The 21,508-nt window shown below is 40.4% G+C and overlaps 1 protein-coding gene across 2 annotated transcripts in view; it reads left to right on the top strand.

Annotated features, from left to right (window-relative positions):
- The window catches only part of SIK2 (salt inducible kinase 2), a 77,153-nt gene that overhangs the window by 3,840 nt on the left and 51,805 nt on the right, over window positions 1-21,508 (top strand). For both annotated transcript variants that reach the window (XM_033171627.1, XM_033171626.1), the window contains exons 2-3: window positions 8,641-8,757; window positions 14,220-14,283. In XM_033171627.1, coding sequence (XP_033027518.1) covers window positions 8,641-8,757; window positions 14,220-14,283 — 181 coding nt within the window. The remainder of the gene's footprint in view (window positions 1-8,640; window positions 8,758-14,219; window positions 14,284-21,508) is intronic.

The raw sequence follows: 21,508 nt of genomic DNA, 5'->3' as shown, positions 1-21,508 counted from the left end.
GCACCTAAAGAAAAGGCAGTTTTATGATAATTGTAGGCATGCTTGTAAATATGGGGAGGAAGAAGAGGGGACATAGAAGTTTACCTGAGAAGTGGGTTGGTGGGGGGGTTGTAGCGGAGAAAGGGTGTTCTAATTTAAAACAAGGGGGATTAGTATGTAGGATATGGTATGAAAAAATGGCTTTTTAAAAAAGAAGGCAGTTCCTGAGCACAATGAGGTAACAAGGTCAGTAGTGTGCCTAAGCAAACTGACCAGGATGATTCCTGGCACTCAGGAAGATTTCCTAGCAGGGTATCTTGTCACTTGCTCTCAGCCGATTTTGATCTTCAGTGGTATAACTGAACTCTGCTATTGTAGCCTCAACCACAGTCATTTCCTTTCCAGTAACTGGGAATGTGATGGGGAAGCGTAACTTCCTTTGTCCCTTTTTTTTTTTCATTCCAGCAGCAAATGAGGCTAAGAAGCTAGCCCAGGCCTGGCATAATGTTGGCACCTGTCAGTTTTTCTGCAACCAGAAGAGTGAATGAGAGTTTATTTTTCTACTTCTCAGAAGAACTCTCAAAGCAAAACATGCTGGGATACCTTGTCAAACTTTACTGCTTTTGCTCTTAGTGCATTTTTCATGCAGACTTCCCTGGCAGCATGCCCTTGGCTCGTTCCATGACTGCATCTTGGAAGTGGGGAGGTGGTACATGCTGCCCATTTAGTTGTCTCAACTCTTCGGTAGTTATACCTTGGATGAGAATGATAGCAATTGTAGACGCTGGGTTTGATATTTATCTTTTTGCAAATCACAAAAGTCAAACCTCAGAGTGCTGAGCTCCCATCTATTTTGGAAAGATCACAAAACTTAGTTCCCTTCACCTGGAGTCAGTTTAAAGAAGGATGGTTCTATTTTACCAGTACCTCCCAATCTTATGAATCATTCTGTCTGTGTACTAAATTAAGGCCACGAGAATCTTTTTGAATGCAAACTACACATTAAAGAAGATGCAAGTCTCAAGGGGGGAAAGCAGAGGGTACACGTAATTACAGTTTATTGGATAAATAGGTAGCTTGGTTAAGTATTAAATGAATGACTGAAGTAGTTTTTGTGGGATTATATTAAAGTATCTAAAACATGCTAGATTTTATTTAAGCAACTGAAAAGTTTATTCCTAATAGAGGCTAGTAACTTAGCTGATTTTATGCATCTTAATAGTTGTTTGTCTGTGTTCCTAGCATTTTATCTTATGTTTTCTGAAGGACCCAAACACAGTTGAGAAACTACTTACATTTTTAAAGTAAAATTGGTGGGAAGGCTAACTTAATTACAGCATTATGTTGTGTAGGTAGAAACAGGGCTGAAAACTAGCGAGTTTTTAATGCTTTTAATACATAATGCTTTATTCACTTAATTCATTCGCTTTGGGTTGCACTTTCCATATTACATTGTAGTGACTGCTAGGTAATTTTGTACAAATTATTTCCTGCTTGATTTTTTTTTTACATTTTGCAACCAGCTCCTTTTTTTAGTCTAGTGTACCAGTGTAATGTTAGGGGAGGTTTCAGTTTTTGCTGAAAATAATGAAAAATGATACGTTGTAAATAACTTTACTTGGGGACTCCAAGATCCATTAATTAAAACACCTCTCTGAGAACTTACAATTTTTATGTAAATACCTGGCATTATTTTTTTAATATCTGTCAATAATAAGATTGGATTTGGCAGTAACCTACAAGACATTGCACAGAAAGTGTCAGATACAGCAAGGATGCATGAGTGAGGATGTATGAATGGAAAGAACCAATTTTGGCTTCTGTAGTTGTTGGACACAACAGGGCTCAGAGTGTAAAATGTGTAAAAATAGATGTTTGTAAGATGCTTTCTGTTGCTAAAGGGGATCATAAATTCAAATGGCATTCCTTCATGTTGACAGCCATGCACCTTGTTCAAATTTCAAATAAGAAATTCACCTCTGTTTCTGATGTTAAGTCAAGGGATTACAAGGTTATGCCATCCTGGTGGTAGTTTTTTGAAATTATTTTCTTGTTCTGTACTCAGCTTTCCTTTTTATAATTCCATACTTTAAAATTCTGCTAAAATGGAACTTGATCACCTTGTCTCATGACTTTTCTTGATAACTTTCCAAAATAAATAAATTGTGTTCCTCTTCGTATGCACATTTCAAATATACACACAACTTTATTTAGCATTGTCTTGTACACATGGGCTTGGATCAAAAGTTCCACGTGTGTGAGCAGACATGCTTTGGCTTACCCTCTCTGAATGAGGGAGGTTCTTTTACAGATGCTTTCCCCCGCATGCAAACTCCTGTTCTGTATTGCATGGTACTCTGGAGCCAGACTCTTTGGGGGCACAAAGGGCTGCAGCTTTGAAGTGGGTGGTGGTTAGCAGCTTCCTTTTTGCGTGAGCAGAAGTGTTTCCAGTTCTGAAAGTGGACCAAGTTGTAATGAGCAAGCAGTAGTAATAGGTTGCTATTCAAGCAATCAGTGCTGCCTGCTCTGCTTTTAGATGAGATGGTGATCAAATCTTTGCCATAGACATTTCTGGCATTGGTCACTTTCAAATGAAAGACTCCCCCTTATCTACATATTAAAAAGCATGGACTTTGTGGCATATCTCCTAGTCTTGCATCACAAAAACAAATGCTGTATTCATTTGTCTCACTCAGACTTATTAGAAGGAGAGCTCTTTTCTTTTTGTCTGATCACTTTGGGGACCCCATTTCTAGGTTTTTGCAGTCAAGTGCTGTCATGTCCCTTGTTCTCATGGAATCTGCCTATACCACAATGCAAATATTTTACTCAGCTTTGTCATGAAGCCCCAATACATTTCCTCTTTATTTAGTCTTGTACCATTGAGGTCCACAGGGCTTGCTTTTGAGAAGACATGCAAAAAGTATTTAGCAACTGAAATAATGACTATTGTAGAATGTTAACTTAGGTTAAATAGGCTACCCTTTATACAGTGGTACCTCGGGTTACGGACCCGATCCGTTCCAGGGTGCCGTTTGCACCCTGAAAAGTCCGTAACCCGACCGGCGCTTTTGCGCATGCGCGAAAGTGCGATAGAGCGCTTTTGTGCATGCGCAAACCATGCAGAATGCTTCTGCGCATGCTTGCCAGGTGAAACCCGGAAGTAAACACTTCTGGGTTAGCCGCGTACGCAACCCGAAGCGAATGTAACCCGAGGTATGACTCTACTACAATCTGTTGTAGGCAAAATAAAGAGTTTGGGTCAATTCTTAATAATGCCCCATAGTATTTTATACACAGGTACCATTTATGCAGTGGGTATGCACACTTGTAGTAGAGGTAAATTTGGAGGGTTCAAATTCCCATTTGGCCATGCATCTCACTGGGTGAACTTGAGCCAGCCACTGCCTGACTGTCTCTCAGTCTAGCCTACATCACAGGATTGTTGTGGGGATTAACTGAAGAGGAAGAGAAAGATGCATGTCACCTTGAGCTCCTTGGAGGAAAAAGGTGGAATATAAATGCAGTAAAAATAAATAAAATCTGGGTTTTGAGCCTGTATCTATGTAATTGGCAGCTGCTGGCTGCGAGCGGGCAGATGCTTGTTTTCTTATGCGATGCGTGCGATTGTCAGCGTTTGTAAGTCGAGTGAGTGATTTTCTGCATTCCCTTCCCAAAAATCCCAACAACTTTGGGGCAGTCCTCCCCAAAAACAGCTCAACAACTCTTGGCCATCTCCCCCCCCCCCCATTTTCTTAAATTGGAGTCCCCAAAAGTAGGGGGCGTGTTACACACAGAAAAGTACAGTAAGCAACTTGAGGGATTCATGAGCTCTGCTGGCACTGCTGGATTGGTGAGAGAGGATTGTACAAAACCATGCATGGCTCCAGTTTATCTCCCCACTCCCAGTTCTGCTTTCCGCAATGCAGGAAGCCCCTATGAGATAATGTTTCTGTTTCAGGTATTTAGTGCATACTGTATTATTATTAAGTACATAGAAATTGCCTGATAAATCAGTGTTGGTTGCATCTACCCAGTATCTTGATGGATGGTGGTAACTACTTTAATGTTTTGCAGTGGGTTGTAGTTTTTTCTTCCTATCTGTATGTTACCATTTGCAGCTGTCACAGCATCTCTAGAAAGAGGCACATTTTGGTTATGGCAAAGAGGTGTGTGGCAATTACGGTTACAAAGATACAGAAGCAATATGCTTTGGTTTGCCTCTACAAGGGAGAGGAACTTAAGACAAGAGAAAGACATAGATTTGGGCAAAACTACTATGATAATCATGTTGGTAAACTTCTGTGAGCAAAGATTTAGAACGCATATTCAAAAGAAGTATTGACAGTGGTGAATTGTATTTAGATTGGGTAGACTAGACTGCTATGGTTCAAGCATCTGGTACTGTGTTTCTCATAACTGGCATAAGTTTTGCTTCCTAAGTTTTGCGCCAGTTTGGTGTAGTGGTTAAGAGCGGCAGACTCGTAATCTGGGGAACCGGGTTCGTGTCTGCACTCCTCCACATGCAGCTGCTGGGTGACCTTGGGCTAGTCACACTTCTCTGAAGTCTCTCAGCCCCACTCACCTCACAGAGTGTTTGTTGTGGGGGAGGAAGGGAAAGGAGAATGTTAGCCGCTTTGAGACTCCTTCGGGTAGTAAAAAGCGGGATATCAAATCCAAACTCTTCTTCTTCTCTTCTTCTTCTAACTTTTGCTGCTTTATTAAGGCTGAAAAATTATTATAATCAAGGATATCTTAAAATCTTTCTCAAAAGAAATCAAAGCGGACCAAAACACTATGAACTTTTGAAATGTAGCATTAACAATCCGCAACTATAAGTGTTGGTGACAAAGTGTTCTGTAAAAAGGATTTGACAGCGAAGACTAGAACTACAGCAGAATGTATGCAGTTCCCCCCTCCCTACTCATGTTTCAGAATTAGAGGAAATAAGTGGAAGTCGGGGAAGTAACTTGGTTGACTTACTGAAAACTAAATTTCTTGGAACTGTATAGCTTGCAGACCTTCAAATGAAATAATTTATTTCATCCTTGTTTGGAAAGGTTATATTGCTAGCAGATATCCATAGCATGGAGAGAATGAGGGAGTAGTAGCAAGATGGATTAGCACTGTGAATCTGGAACCAAGTTTACAGGAAAATTGCAAGCATTTCCACACTTTTAAAAATGTGGTCTCTATTCTGGAGGTTCTTCCTGGAGTTTCATTGTGCTCTTGGCCACAAATAAATGCAAGGGAAAGGGAGATCTTCCTTTTTATTAAATTGAAATAAAGAACAATTGAAATACAACTCAAATGCATTTGGACAGATCAGCTATGATAGCCAAGTCAACATATGTTCTTCTTTTTTCAGCAATTTTTATCCTTGCTGAGCTGCCCGACCACTTTTTAAACCGAATTTTAGTTTTAGTTCTGTTGCCTCCTCCATCTGAACTTCTTCCTTGCACTTAATCAGCTTTCTAAATTGTGGCCTAAACTTGTGGTCATATCTTTGGGAGTTAACATGATCTGAAGTTTCTGCCACCAGCTAGTTATTGAGCTTTTTGCTCAATCAGGATTTGTTTTCCTTGTAGCCAGGAACTGCTTCCAAAGTTACAAGAAGAAATGGTTGTGTTTGCCTTCTAAGTCCCTCCTTGGCTTGTAACCACTTTGAAGTCAATGCTGCTGCATGGTTTTATGCATGATGAAGAGGGTGAGCTGTCATGATTATCAATGAATACCCTTGACTTGCAAGACAGATGCATCTGCAATCTCAAAATCTCTTGCAGTGTCTTAGCATAGGAGAGTGGTGTATGGGTGAGAGATGAGGATACCCCCCAGATTTTAGTTTAACTAAAATGTTCTTTAGTAGCACAATAGTAGCAGGACTGGAAGAGATCTCTACTTGAGATCCCAGAGACGGTCAGTGCCTTGCCTGACTAATGGCAATATCTGACTCCATATTGTTTTTAATGGGACTGTGTAGCTTAATGTACCTTTATACACTTGCATGACAGTTGAGGTATCTAGGAAGGATAAAAATTCTATCTTCTGTTTCTGGTAAGTTTATGTTTCCATGATTCATCAGTCGTTCACCCTTCTTTAAAAGCTTTGCTAATCTTAATGATACTTTGTGACATTTTCACAGGTTAGTTATCTATTGGGTAAACAAAGGAAGTGTGGAGTTAATTCCTCTTCAAAAGAGTGTTGACATTCACTTTTCCTGAATGCCTGTTTGGTCTTAAACCAAGAAAATGGAAGCTTTAAGCAGCTTGTCGCAGGATTGGAGCTTTAAGCTCTGGTTACATGGTCACTTAAGTCATTTATTATTAGTAGTAACATTTCACATATATAGGGGAGGATATACCCTAGGTCTCTATATAGGACCAGATAGTTGTCCAAATTCAGTGAGTGAAATCTTCTTAATTTTCTGTGCGTATGTAACTAAATTTGCTGTGATTATACTGCTAAAGGGAAGTTGATCTCTCCAACATGCTGGATTGGTTCTCATGGAGATCTTGGATCAAGAAGATTTCATAGATTTGTAAGATTATAAGAGACCTGAAGATCCATTTCTAGATCAAGTCCTGCACAAGAATCAGGATCCTGCTTGCTCCTTAAAACCAAATGAATTATTTAATATAGCAGTTTGAGATCAATCCAGATGATATGGTATATCATAATAGCAAGGGCCACACAGCAATCAAAATAAATGTCCACTGGAGAAGAAACAACTTAATACAAACACAGAACATTGAAGCAATGAAGAATCATTCCTTTTTCTTCAGTCTTCTGCCCTGCACCATCTCAAATGCTTGGAGCATATAATGGAAAAAGTAGACATATAGGAATAAATGGAAAAAGTAGAAACACAAAATACAAATTAACACACACCCCACAACCCAGTAGGTTCTTAATACTTAAACATCATAACATTCTGAAAGATCCTGGGGCTTGGGTGAATCCTGCCAGAAGAAGGGTTCCTGCTGTTGAAGGGGCTGCTGAGAATACATCTTTGTCCAATCTTGTAGTCTCCATGTTTTCCATATCAAACCAATACCATGCCACAAAGATTTTGTGCCACACTTGTATGTGTTGTTGGTAACCATTGCTACAGTTTTTCAGAGCTCATTCAGCTCAGGCACTGAAGCAAGATTGTCCACTGATCCATGTATTATTTTCAGTTGCACATTCACACATTCATTTTCATTTGAAATGTATCTGTGAACTCATTACTGCATTTCTTTATAACTCCTTCCACACCATTGCCTGAGAATTGGGGTTTTGCAAGCCCAAAGCTAGAGTGTATTTTTATCATCATCATTATTATTAATTAAATTTCTATACTTCCCTTCATCCAAAGGTCACAGGGCAGTTTGCAATAGAAAAAACACAAAAATATGTACAATAATAACAACAAAAAACAACAACCTGTCCACACTGTAGATAAGTTGAGCTGTATTTACCGTAAGTGGGATGAGTTTCCCTAAGGAGAGCTTATTCTCAAGTCCTAACAGTGTGATTATAAATTACTTTATGTATGAGACATTAATCACAGTTAAAATGAAGTGTATGTAATAATTCAAACTACGTTGATTTTGTTTTTGTACTAAATATGAAATACTATGTGAGTTTCTGCTTAAATTGTATTTTTGTAGTCAACAACATATTCTTTGGGGGGTTAGTACATGGGGGTTCTTATTAAAAGAGTGGGCACACAGGATTTTTTTTTAAAAAAAAATCAAGTTGTATATTACTTGTGGGAACAAGCTTCTAAGCTGTTTGACGGGGATGCAGAAAGCTACTTTAGGAAAACTTGCATGTGCCAAGTAGCTTTTTGTTGATTGATTGTGGTCCCATCACCCAACCTGCAACAGCCCCCAATAAGTAATGATTTCTTATATAGCCTGTGGACTGCTACTCAAGGAGCACTAATTCAAAGCTGCCTTGAGGTTGCAGAATGAGGTTTTGTGTATCTATTATTCACTTGTGAATGATCATATATTGCCTTCTTCAGCCAAAATGTGTGTAAGTCTTTTTGCCTTCGCAAAGGCACATGCTACAGCCCCTCTTAACTACAGTTGCCTGGTTTGTCTGAACTGGGCCACAATAGTTATCTGCTTTGGAATAAGCCAGGATGTTGAACCATGGTTTGGAGTTGCTTTAACATTATGGGTTTTTATGAAGTTGGTTCAGAAAACAATAAGACAAACTGCAAAACTCTGTTTGTATCTGTTACTAGAAAGCAACAGATACCGGTAGAACGGAATGGCACAGGGAAAATGGCTATAGAGATCTTAATTTCCATGGCATGCTGGTCCTCGGGACTTTCCTATTGGGGTCCTGTTTGTTTTGAAACACGTTCCTCTTTAGCATAAAATGTGCAAGTAGACTCTCCTGTGTATAATAACATGTAATCATGTTTTACTAAAGTTCTGGCCAAGTGTTTGAACTTGTTCTTTCTGTTACAAAGGAAGTGTTGAGCACCTGCACACTAACATGTTAAGAGTATTTTCAAATTCCCTCCAAAATACTTGGTTTTGTGAGTATAACACTGTAGTTCTCTTAGCAAAAATAAAGAAAAAAATGGGTCATAACTTATGTACTGCCTTTGTAACCTGGTTTGGCAAAGCCGACTTTAAAAATTCTTCTTGTAATTGGTTCTAGGTGGCAATAAAAATCATTGACAAATCCCAGCTAGATTCGGTGAACCTGGAGAAAATTTATCGTGAAGTGCAGATAATGAAAATGTTGGACCACCCACACATTATCAAGCTTTATCAGGTATGTAGCTGTATTCCCTGCCAAACCTTCATGTTAAGGGTTTGAGTTCGTGAGAATTAAGCCCTGTGTCCCATGAAGTCCTGTATTGTAAGTTTTATCTGGTTGCTGTCGGTTGGAGTTTTTATGTGGCAGTTTTATAAATCTGGCAAGTTTATAAATCTGGAAATTATTAAAAGTTGGTATATATGAGAGGAGGTTTTTACTTGGTTGTTTGTGAACAATGACATCAGAATGGTTTTGAATAATTCATTAATTCACAGGGACTGAACTCCCATTAACTTGAACAGCCACAGACAAGGAAAGCTAGACATCTGACAGATTCCACAGTCATCCCAAGACCCTTGTTGACAGGAACAGACACCCAGTAGGTTTTAGGTTAGAGTGCAGGGAATCTGCTTAGTGTGGAAGTTCAGTCACTTGATGATTTTGCCTCTCTCAGAGCCACCATAAGGCCAGGTCCAGGTGGGTCAGTATTATTTCGTCTTTTATAGCATCCTGTTTGTTATGAAATATGCAGTCTGACCTGAATGCTTCTGTGACAATGGCCAGGTTTGCCCATCACAATCAGGAGCTCCAAGTGTATCTGATGTCTAGTCAAAATGAAACAGTGTGAATGCAAGCTGTACTTGCAAAGGAACAATTAAGAATGTACCCTACAGTTACTGATTGTTCCTTTCCGAGCTCAGCTTGCAGTCAGTGCTGTTTAACTTTGGTGCCAAAGGGAAGCCACCCTGTTTTTGCCTGGAGGTCAGAGTCACCTGATAATGTCAAAAGGGTGACCTCACCCATTCGTCAGACGTGGCCCATGGAGGGTTAGCCGCAATGTGATCTGGTTCTCTGGCAGAAAATAGTTGCCTCCACCTATGTCAAACCATAGTTATATTTGCTGAAAATAAGTAGCATGCTTCTGAACACTGCTTAAAAGTGCCCTCTTCACACTATTCCTGTTCCTGGCCATGCCACACAGGCAGCAACAGACCACAAGCTATGGCGTGTTGTGTCACCTAACCCAGGCTTGTGGTTTGTTTCTCTCCAAACAAACTGCAAGCCGTAAGCCAAGGATTATCCAGGAGTAGGGGAGGAGAGAAGCAGGGAATTCTGAGCAGCGTGTACAAAACCACCGCTTGCTTGCATCTGCTATTATTTAATGTGATGTGTGATCACAGCCAATGAGAATTCAATACAGTAGTACAATCTACAAAATAAATTTCCTAGAGTGGAAAAGAGAACTGTCTAAAACTGAGCTAAAGCTTTGAATGTGGATTTTGCTAATGTGTGTTTTAACTGGATAACTTATTTATAAATCTGCTTGGTTTAACCTGATTTTCTTTTCCCCATTATGGTACTTGATTTGCTCTAAACCTTGATTGTGTGACGGTGGGAAATCATTCTTTCAGGCATGACTCCATTGCTTTGTTTTAATGTCTGATGCTGCTAGAGTGTTCGGGTTGCTAATGCTTAAATCTGAACCCAAGGGCCATTTATGCTACAGATGTGACTAGTATAGATTTGTTTTTAAATGTCATTGCTTCCCTCAAAGTATCCAGAAAGTGTTGTTTGTCAAGGTTCTGAGAACTATTTTGTAGGCTTCCCTAGTTCTCAGCTTCCTTAAGGGGAGCCATTAAATTTGCTTAAAATTATTACATGCCCTAAACTGTTTGTTCTTCATTGCGCCCCTCCCCAGTCCAGTGTCACAGGCGAAATTTTCACCGTAAGCACAAGTTAAGCATAAATTAAGTCTCCATCAAAGCTTTTCAAGGGCCACATGCCCTCCGTTAAACCTCACATGTCTGATGGCAGGGCACATGCAAGAATTGGTCCAAATTATTATGTGATCAAGCATTCATCTCTATATCAAAGTTAAAGCAGTGTTGTTTGTTTGTTTGTTTGGTGAACTTAGCTTTTATTTTGAGTAGGTAGCTGTTTGAAATGCGAAACAAAATATTAAGCTGAAGCTGAGAATGGGCATTCAGGTTTTGCCGTTCTATTTTGCATTTGGTAACTTACATGAGTTGAAACATCCAAATAGAGCAGGGGTAGTCAATATAGTGCCAGATGTTGTTGTTCTTAAACTCCCATCATTGCTAGTCATTAGCCATGCTGGCTGGGACTTATGGAGTCCAATGATATTTGGAGGGCACCATACAGTAAAAGCATAATCAAATATAGATGCTGAATATGTGGATAAAGGATACAGTTCAAGAATGCTTCCCGAACTATGCCTAATGAATCGAACAGAACTTATTCCAGAACACATCTGTGTGGAATAAAATGCCAGTGGATTGTATCCAGTGTAAATTTAAACAGGAGCTTTAGTTCTGAGCCATCTTGTATGCTCTGTGTCCCAGTGACATTAATGGATTGTTCCCATTAAGTGTTGATGCCTCAAGCAAAATAGGAACCTTCCTGCTGTTTAAGAGGGAAGATTTGATTTAATGAGGTCTGTCTTGTTAGTTTTAATTTTACCATCAGAAATAGTCTAGTGGTTCAGCTTTATTAAATCAAGTCTTAATCTTGAAAGCAACCTATAAATCAAAGGCTAGAATTCTAATAGTATGAAACAAACGTGTTACTTTGGCCTTTTTTTTTAAATTAACCTGGAGTGCAGAAAGGAGAGTTGTTCCAGTAGTCAAAAGAATATAATAACTGTCTTGTGGTCTGCAGTCTTGATGTAAAAGTGGCTAGTTACCACCACTCATACTTCCCCACCCCAAAACAATACCACTTTTCAAGAATTTGCAGTTTTTATTAATAAGCAACCTCCTTTCTCCCATGCATGTTGGGATTGCAGGTAGACGTTACTGCTCACAGGTCAGCTAGGAGCCAAATGTGCATGCAAACAAGAAATGTATGGTGACTAATCTCACATTGAGCAATAATGAGAGGGTATTACACTCATTCCAATTATATGCTTATATAATGATTTCATATTTAAAAGAGGGAAGGGAGAGTAGGCTAGGTTAAGGGCAAGGTTAATAGGACCTTTATTTATTTCTGTTTCTGCTGGACACCACCAAAGAAGGCAGAAAACATACTGACCTGCCCCTCTGTTGGACGGAGGCATCTGGTGCATCTCCTAGCACTGCCCAAGAAAACCTGCAGGAGAGACCAGCAGGAGCTAAGTTAGTGGGGAAGCTTAGCAGCTTGGGCACCTCACCTCCTCACTTTTCTCCTGAGAAAGGCCACTGGCGAGCTTTCAGGTATAACCGTGCCTCCAAGCAGCCAAGAAACCTTCCTGCAAGAAGGGTGGGGAGCATGCTTCCTTGACTTCTTTGAAGTATCTCTCCTCCAGCAACCAAACCCTCCCAGTCTTGGAACTGGGGAGAGGGGAGGGATAGCTGCGCAAACATTGGGATGATCCCTACCCACTTCTACAGCTTCAGATTTGGGGGAGTGACTGATTGCTTGTCACCCTTACCAGAGGGTGGCTGCACAGTTACCTTGGCAATAGAAAATGTCGCCACCTGAATTCTGATACCAAAATGTTCACCTTGGGCAGGACATGAAACATTATTACGGATTAAATTCTGGTCATGTTTTGTTGATGGTGGTACAAAATAATATTATGACTTCTGGTAATTCACTAATACAATTTATTACAGTTATTAAAAGCATTTCTATCTTGACTTTTATTGGTAAGCCCATTGGATATTTTAACATTAAATGAACTTAACATTCATTTGGTGCCAGCAGTGCACTCTCTGTCATGATGGTTTGCAATCTGTATTAGATTGAGCAGAAGCAGAGACCAGATTTGGAAAAAGTATTTGAAATTCTCAGGAGATGATACAATTCCACAGCATTAGCCCTGCACAGAGCTGAAAAATAGTTTGCGTTCCTAGGTGCCAACATCACATTTTTTTGTATTCAGTTAGGGTCCCTGGTAAAAGAAGCTTCATAAAAGAGTAGAGAGATGTATTAACTGAAAATACAGAAAGCTAAAATATATTGTAGCATCTGAGCTAGTAGACTAGCTTTTTGCATAGGTTTATGTGGATGCCTAAGAATATGTATTGTAAAATAACCAATTTTAAAAGGAATCTTAGTTTCAAGACTGAAAAATCCTGATCAGCAGTTCAGAGTTTAAGGAGAGTTTATTCTGCAATCTCATTCTATGACCTTTTAAAAACGTTACCAGCCAGGTAACCTATTCAGTGAGAACTTTGAGACTCACTTTGTGTTTTGTTTGTTGCTCACAACAACCAGTGACAAAGCAAGGCTTAAAAGAAAGTGTCCAGGAAAAAGACGACAATGTAATGAGAGGATAACCAGGGGCCAACATTCCTTGGATATGTATGTAAAGATATTTGAGTTCTTTTTTTTAAATTAACAAAAATAAATAAAAATAAAATAAATAAACTTAAGGAGGAAAAAATGCACAAGGAAGACTTAGCATGCCATGTGTGAATGAATGAAGAGTAGAATGCACCGTTTGAACTTGCAATCATTTATTTGTTTTTGCTTTCTTATGTTAATGTCCTTTGTCATGGAACCCAAGATGGTGTATGTGTGGTTCCCAGGTAGCCACCCATCCAAGTGCTGATTTGACCCAGACCTGCCTTGCAGACCTGCTTAGCTTCAGCAGGGCAGTGATCTCATGTGCCTTCACATCATACTCATAGAGCAAGGATAGCCAATGAGGTGTCCTCCAGATGCTGTTGAATGACAACTCCCATTATCCCTCACCATTGGCCATACTGGATGGGGCCCGATGGGAATTGTCCATTAGCATCTGGTGGAGCACCACATTGACTGTCGTATAATACCAAGGAGGAGAACATGGCTGTCAGACAGGAGCATTTCCATTACTAGGGGATGGGTATATACTACTGTACATTGTTAATAAGGTCCCATTTGTTAGGTATAGCTTTTGATTTACAGCTATGTTGCTGTTTTATAAGAGTACTTACTCAACTTGACCTTCCCAGAGAGAAGACCTGAATAACAACGATTCTGATATTATATAAGTGGATTCTCATGATTCATCAAATTCTTGAGACCCTGTCTCCAAGATTAAGAACACATTGCATTGTGGTTGTTTTTTCTCTTTTTCCCTTCCACGGTATCTGTTAGTTAACTTAGAGCATCATGAACACCAATGCTAAGACCCCAGATGCTATCTATTCTCCTGGTAATTTAGGAGTTGAGCAAAGCAATTGCTTGGGTGTATTGGCTCAAGTCCTGTTGCCTTTAGACTAAGTCTTAAAATTGGCCCTGGGAAATCTCAACATCCGCTTAACGAACTTCATGGCCAGGAAACAAAGACACTGTCTAGGCACTAATTTAAGGAGCTTCTTAATCATACTTTTAAATTAGAATATTTGTAGCATGAGAATATTAGGCTTTTAAAGGCCACCTGTGGTGTGTTTTGGGAGGCAGGGGTGTTATTGAGAAATTTCTAGGATTTTGTTTTTAAAAATCTTTTCACCGATTAAACTAATGTGAGATTTTTCCAACAATAGGTAATGGAGACCAAAAGCATGTTGTACCTTGTGACAGAATATGCCAAAAACGGAGAAATATTTGGTAAGTCTTTTCACTTAAAAATAGCTTGATAGTTTATTTCAGCAGCTGAATATTGTGAGTTGTGGGGTGATTGTTTCAATTCTAAAAATAGAAGCTTTAGATTAACTTTTTACTGCACTCACTTATCTTTTAAAGGAGGTTTTCATATAAAACTAATTCATGAGCATTACTTCATCTCTTGCTCAGTAGGTTAGCAGATAAAATGTGTTGTAGGCCAGTTTGTCATTTCACAATAGTGTTCTTTGCAGTGGAAAGTTTTTAAAATATTAGTATAATTCCAATCAGAAAACTGGTTTTCTTGTCTTTCCACTTATCTATTCTTGTTCTTATATGGAGTTTTTATCATTTAGCCTTGCCACTGAACAAATAGAAGTTCCCCATTTGTACAAACTGACCTGTGCTTTTGATAAATTTATAAGACACTGTGTATTGCAGGCTTGTCTGGTCATAATCCAGAAGCTAGCCATGCAGCTTGTCAGGGAAATTCTGTGGAGCTTTTAGAGACGGGGCTATTCTTGAGATGGCAACTGAATATCCATAAGTGGAAGTGGTAGCTTTGAAAATAAATTGTCCTGAATATGTATTGTATATAAATATTTGAATAAACCACTTTTCAACAACAACAAATTCAGAGCAGTTTGCATAATAAAATAGGGCAACAATTTCATTTGTCCTGTTCCTTCAGCAGCTCCTGACTTTCAGAACCTGTGGAGGAACCTGCTATTGATGAGGAAGGGTTTCCATAGGGAAGAAAATAGCCCCATACCTTAGAAGGTTGTTGCCAAGCACCAGGCCTGAATAACACAATGTTAGTGTCCAAAGAGGGCAGGGGCTTCTGGTTTCCTGCACAGATGGTATTATTGGCCCCTGGATCCCAGAACTCTTGGTGGAATAAGTTTCTGGAAGTGCTGGGAGAACAGTGGTGTAAAAAGAAGTCCTCTTCTTTCCCCTACCTGCTTCCAACAGTACCCCAAGGCTTTTTTGAATAATGATACATAATTTTGGTCCAGGAGCAGAGTTCAGGAACCTGGTATATTGGGATAAAGAACCTGTTGACATCTCTGGGGAATCAATAGCTTTTTGTTACCTTTCCTTTTGATACTTCATTGATTTTATTCTACATTTTAGTCAGGGAGGCGATTGTACATTCCCAGTACTTAATTATTGTTGGATCCCAGTATCACCATACACGGTGATTCTGCAGAGTCTGCTCCTTTTGCGGTTTCTACTTTGACGATATTTTCTTTGATGTACAATGACACCACCCCCAGTGTGCCCTTCCCTGTTCTTTCTATATAGTTTGTATCCAGAGCTAACTGTCCCACTAGTTCTTTCTTATGCCACCAAATTTCCATTAATTCCCCCTATATCCGTGCTCTTTCTTAGTACCAAGTACTTCAGCTGGCCAATGTTGGCTTTGGCATTGTGTTTACCCTATGGTCCTTTGGGATCTTTAAATTGCTATCATGTACCCTTGCACTTGAAATGCCTAGTTCTTCTCTCTCCTTTGAGCAATCATGAACATTTTCACCTTCATCCCTGGAGGATAATTTGTTCTGAACTGGATGCTCCTCAGCTGCTGTTGGCTTTCCCCTAGCAATCAGTTTAAAAAATGCTCTGCCACCTTTTCAATTCAAAGCACCAACAGTCTGGTTCCATCCTGGTTCAAGTGGAGTCCATCCATTTTGTACAAGCCAAACTCATTCCCAAACATTTCCCAGCACTTAACAAATCAATAACCTTTTCCCAACCCCACCATCCCATCCATGAATTGAGATTGCATCACTATGTCTGTCTATCTTGCTCTCTGCATGGAACAGTTAGCTCTTCTGAGAAAGCTGCCTTGAAGCTCCTGGCTTTCAACCTCCTATCTAGTAACCTAGATTTGTTGTTCTAAACACCAGGACAGCATGACTACAGAGGCACCATAAGCACTGACTCCTCCCCAGCACCGTCTAACAGGCCATCAAAACAACTCATAACATATGCAGCTTTCACACCAGCCAGGCAAGTCACCATGCATTGACCCCCATTGCTTATCTAATTATGTTCCTAATGTTCAAATCACCCACCAACAAGAAGGTTATCATCGGTGTGAGAGGATAGCTGCTTAGACTATCCCCCAATCCCCAGGATCATTTCCCGAGAGTGACATCTTCCTCCCAGAGACCATTATTCTCGGTAACAGCAGAAAAGCTTTCGCCTTGCAAGTGGGGTGCAGGTATCACAACCCTTATGGCCTTGGCTACTAACCTCTGGCTTTCTCAGCTTCAGGTCTCAAGGGAACAAAATCATTCCCTGTGGGCCAGGAGCTTGCATGCATAGCAAGCTTAGTTATTGAAGCCTATCTATGTCTTAGTGCCAGGATCTCCTCCTAGGGAGCAGTTCGCCAGCAATAATTCCACCAAAGAATCAGAGCTCATGTAAATTGTGGTCATTGATGACTTACATCATGGTAGAAAACATGGTCCATGTGAATTTTCAGGATTGGTGCTGAATAAGATTGTTCAACCTCTGTAACAAGATGGCTGTCTCTTTGCTCCGTGGTTTATTTTCTGTTGCTGTTTGCAAGTTTTTGTGGGGCTCTTGAAAACCTGATAAAACAAAAACCTGTGAGATAGATGTTCTGTTGTGAGCACACATTTGAGTCAGGGTCTCTGTTATCACCAACTGGAACTCAGAAAACTCTGGTCATTATTCAGTACTGATTTAAACTCTAAAACAAGCTCTCTGGAAACCAAATGTTCTGGCAGTGGTGGTCTTAGAAGAGAGTAGGTGAATGTGAAACCATGCTTATATAATTTCTAAGGTGCTTATTTAATTTCTAAAAGGAATATTATGTGAATCCTGCCTATCTGACCTAGAAACACTTTCCCATCATTGCCTTAGTCTAGATCAGGCATAGGCAACCTTCAGCTCTCCAGATGTTTTGGCCTACAACTCCCATGATCCCTAGCTAACAGGACCAGTGGTCAGGGATGATGGGAATTGTAGTCCGAAACATCTGGAGAGCCGAAGGTTGCCTATGCCTGGTCTAGATGTATGAAGGCAGATTGTTGTTAGTGGTAAGAGAAAAGCACTGCATATGTTCAGGAATATTGTATTTATTATTTTGCTGGATTTTTATTGCAGCAGTATAGACTTAAATGGAGCACTAGTTGTACAAGAAAGTTATGGAAGCTCTTAGGGGAAAGATGTTGAAGCATTGTTTTGGGCTGGCTTTAATCTACTTAATCCACCTCCGTGTGTGGTGGCGGGATAGGATAACCCTTTGGGTGCCTTCCAGACTTCCATTTGGTTTGGGCAAAAATATGGCAGATGATGGATGATACAGCTAAATGAAACTTCCTCATATGCCATGTATCTCAGGCATGCATTACAGTACAATGCTTCTAAGCCCATGGTTTGAATAATGAATAATTGTGTGTTAAAAATTGCTCAGATGGACTGCTCTTGGTGGCTTCAATTTCAGAGCAGCATTTTTGGTTTACTAGAGCCAGTGTTGTGTATAGCTGCTAGAATGTTGGCTGAAGATCTGGGAGACACAAATTCAAGTCCACACACAGACATGAAGGTCACTGGGTAATCTTGGGCCAGTTGCCATCTCTCAGCCTGTCACGGGGTTGTCAGAAGGAGACCTGGAGCAGAGGGAGGGGGTAGAGTGGAGAGACGAAAGGACTATGGAAGGCAGTAGGCTGGAACGAAGAGAAAGGGTTAAGGTAAGCCAGTCAGGTGGAGGAGGGAGTCCCTGATGCCACAGGAGAGGGTCAGCACCAGGGAGCAGCGTAGGCATGTCGCTTTACCCAGACTGCTTTGCTGGAGGCGGTCCCGTAAGTCCGCATCGCTGGCGACTGAGAGTGATGGATCGGACGCTTGAGAACTGAGCTCCGGCTTGTATATATGTACATAATAAAGACTACTCAGACACAGACAGCCTGGCAAGTGCGTTTTCTCGTGGAAGGCTTCCACACGATCCTGACACAGCCTAGCCTATCTCCCAGGATTGTTGGGATAAAATGGTGGTTTTGGGGAAACCCATGTATGCTACCTTGAGTTCTTTGCAAGTACAGATAAAATACAAGAAATACAAGAAGCAGAGATAAAATACAATAAGGAAATAAATGAGAGCTCTTCTGGGAAAGCACAATGATATGTGGCGGTTTTATTTATAGTCTGTTGTCATAATGTTCTCCCTGTTAGATGTAACCATGTACAATGGTACCTCAGGTTACAAACACTTTGGGTTACAGATTCCTCTAACCCGGAAGTAGTACCTCGGGTTAAGAACTTTACCTCAGGATGAGAACAGAAACCGCGCAGTGGGAGGCCCCATTAGCTAAAGTGGTACCTCAGGTTAAGATCGGTTTCAGGTGCAGAATGGACCTCCGGGAATGAATTAAGTTTGTAACCAAAGGTACCACTGTAAATCCTTCACACCAGTTTCTGTGTAGCCTAAATTGGGAGAATTTCAGTTATACCTTTCATACCTGGGGTAAACTCCAGGCTTCCCTTGCTGGTTTTGAGGATGTTGTGTATTGTGGTATTGTACTCCTTTAATATCCTCCAATATGGCAGCGTGGCCCTCTAGATCAGGGGTCAGCAACCTTTTTCAGCCGTGGGGTGATCCACCGTCCCTCAGACCATGTGGTGGGCCGGACTATATTTTGGGGGGGAAATATGAACGAATTCCTATGCCCCACAAATAATCCAGAGATGCATTGTAAATAAAAGCACACATTCTACTAATGTAAAAACACGCTGATTCCTGGACCACCAATGGGCCAGATTGAGAAGGTGATTGGGCCGCATCCAGCCCACCAGCCTTAGGTTGCCTACCTCTGCTCTAGATACTGTCCCTGACCATTAGCAGTGCTGGCTGGGACAGATGGGAGTTGGAATCCAACAATGTATAGAGGGCCAAAGATTCCCCACTCCTTCTTTAAAGGTCAAATTTTACTGTGCATACTTGTGTTAAGTATATTTAACATGCTTCTCTGGCATAGTATGGCAGGCAGAATTCCTTGGTTCTGGCTCACTATGAGGAAGGTAGCCTGATGTGTAGTACTCCTTGCTTTCTGTGCCCTGAAGTATGAAATGTGAGCAATTTTCTGCTGTCCCTTCTTTGCAATCTGTATCGTCAGTGCTTGGCAAGAAATCCCATGGGAGGAAATTCCAGTTTGCAAGGACAAAGCCTATGTTCTTTTATTTTTGATCTATTTCTCTTTCTGCAGTGGTGGTAGTTAGATTATATCTGTGTAGTGTAAATGAGATTTCCTGTAATTCAAGGGTGGGGAACCTTTTTCACTCAAAGGCTGCATTCCCTTGTAGCCAGCCTTCTAGGGGGAGCGTGTCGATGGGGGTGGAACCCAAAGTGGTGTTGCCAAAGTGGGCAGGGCCAGAACTGGTAGTGGGCAGGGCTAACTCACACATCCACAAAGCCTTCGTCCCTCGTTCATTTTTTTCCTCACCCACACTTCCATTCACTAGGTATACAACTTCCCACCACCACAATTATGATTGGAAGTCCATCCCCCCTCCAAGTCTAATTGTAATGTGGGTGCATTTTCAGTGTAGAAGTCATAGGCCAACCTTTCCCTCCCTGACTGCAGCCCATCAAATGTCTTTCACACCAAATACAGGTTTCAGGAAGCCCTCCTGTTGGGTTCAGGTGGTGGTGGGGCAAGTCTGGAGTCTCTGTGGGCCAGCGGTTCCTCATCTCTTCTGTAACACAGTGGCAACTATATTTAATGAGGTTAAGTACCAATAATATTGTATTTATATAATTGCTGAACATCGTGTGAATGTGCTTAGCAGGCTACATGTATACAAGTAGAAAGGGGCAAGACAATCAATGTGAAGGGAGATAGTGCCTTTGTGTTTTCATTTTGCCCCCCAATGTTTCAATCATGGAAGTGTTGGAATGGTATCTTTATGAAGTCCAGTGAAATAAACACTCTTGAATAAGGTAACAAACTTAAAGCTTTTTGATTTTAAAAATTGCATATAGATTCTAAACTAACAACCATGCAACCAGTTCCTCATAAAATACGACTTTAGACTTAAACATAAGACTTTTTGTACATCAACAGCACCTCAGTCAAAAATGTCACATGCAGGCCCTTTGGCACATCTGAAGTTGTTCTTTGGATCATGATACTTGCCTCTCAATTTGATTATAACTCGCCTTTAAAAATCTATGAAAAAGCTCACTTTCAACACCATACCCAAGGAATGGCTTAATAAGCTGTTTATTATGGCAGTTGTATCTTATCAAATTAAATACACACACACTCTCTCTCTCTCTCTCTTTACACACAGGTGTAAATTTTTAAATTAAAAAGCTGTTGGTAGGGTTTATTTTTTTTATTAGGCAAAGAACTGGATGCAGTGGAGGTGACTTTAACAAAAAGCTGTTCATCTTTTTAAGAATAAGTTATTCTGTATGTATCTCCTGCAGATCAAGAATGTAGTTACATCATCCAGGAACTGGATAGAATCAGAATTCATTCCAGAAATCATGACTAAAAATTGGCTTCATGTCTAGAACTATTTGCTTGCTGATCTACGTTAGACATTTTAGAAAGGGCAAAGTGACACTGCAGCAATAAGGAGATAAAATCATTGTTAACTTACTGTCACTATTATAATTTATAGGCACTTGGTAGTGATTCAGGTTGTCAAGGGTGAGGAAGGGCCTAGCTTGGTAGAAAGGGAGCCTGTTGGTTGCCAAGAAGAGGAGCTAGAATAAAGTTCACTGGCTTGTGGTAATGAGACCTCCAATGATTGGAGAACAGAGAAGGTGGTGGCTGGCTGATGATGCCATCTTGTTTGTTTAGTGGCTTGGCTTTTAAGCGAGGCTGAACTTGCAGCAGTTTGGTTTTTTAAAAGTCTGTTTTAGTCTGTCTGTATTTTCTCTAAAACTTTATCGTTGAGCTGTGCTTGTCAGTGCCCTGGCTGTTGGTCAGTCAAGTGTCTACTAAAACTTTGTGTAAGAGCCAAAAAGGATAAACTGTTGTTGATAACTAGTCAGCAAGGAAAAATGAAATTGCATTTTGCAGGCAAAAGACTTCCTCATTTTCTGCCATGTATTTTACCGGTAATTGGGCGATTTAAAATAGAATAAATTTGCCATATATAACCATTGAAATGGAGCCCTACTTCATGTCATGTATTAAGTACAGTACTCAAAACTGCTGCTTAGCTTTCTGCCTTTGCCATTGCACCT

This window comes from Lacerta agilis, chromosome 15 (genome assembly GCF_009819535.1).
Source record: "Lacerta agilis isolate rLacAgi1 chromosome 15, rLacAgi1.pri, whole genome shotgun sequence".
Classification (NCBI taxonomy): Eukaryota; Metazoa; Chordata; class Lepidosauria; order Squamata; family Lacertidae; genus Lacerta; species Lacerta agilis.
Note: the sequence above shows the minus strand (reverse complement) of the source record. Positions and strands in the feature narration are given on the sequence as shown.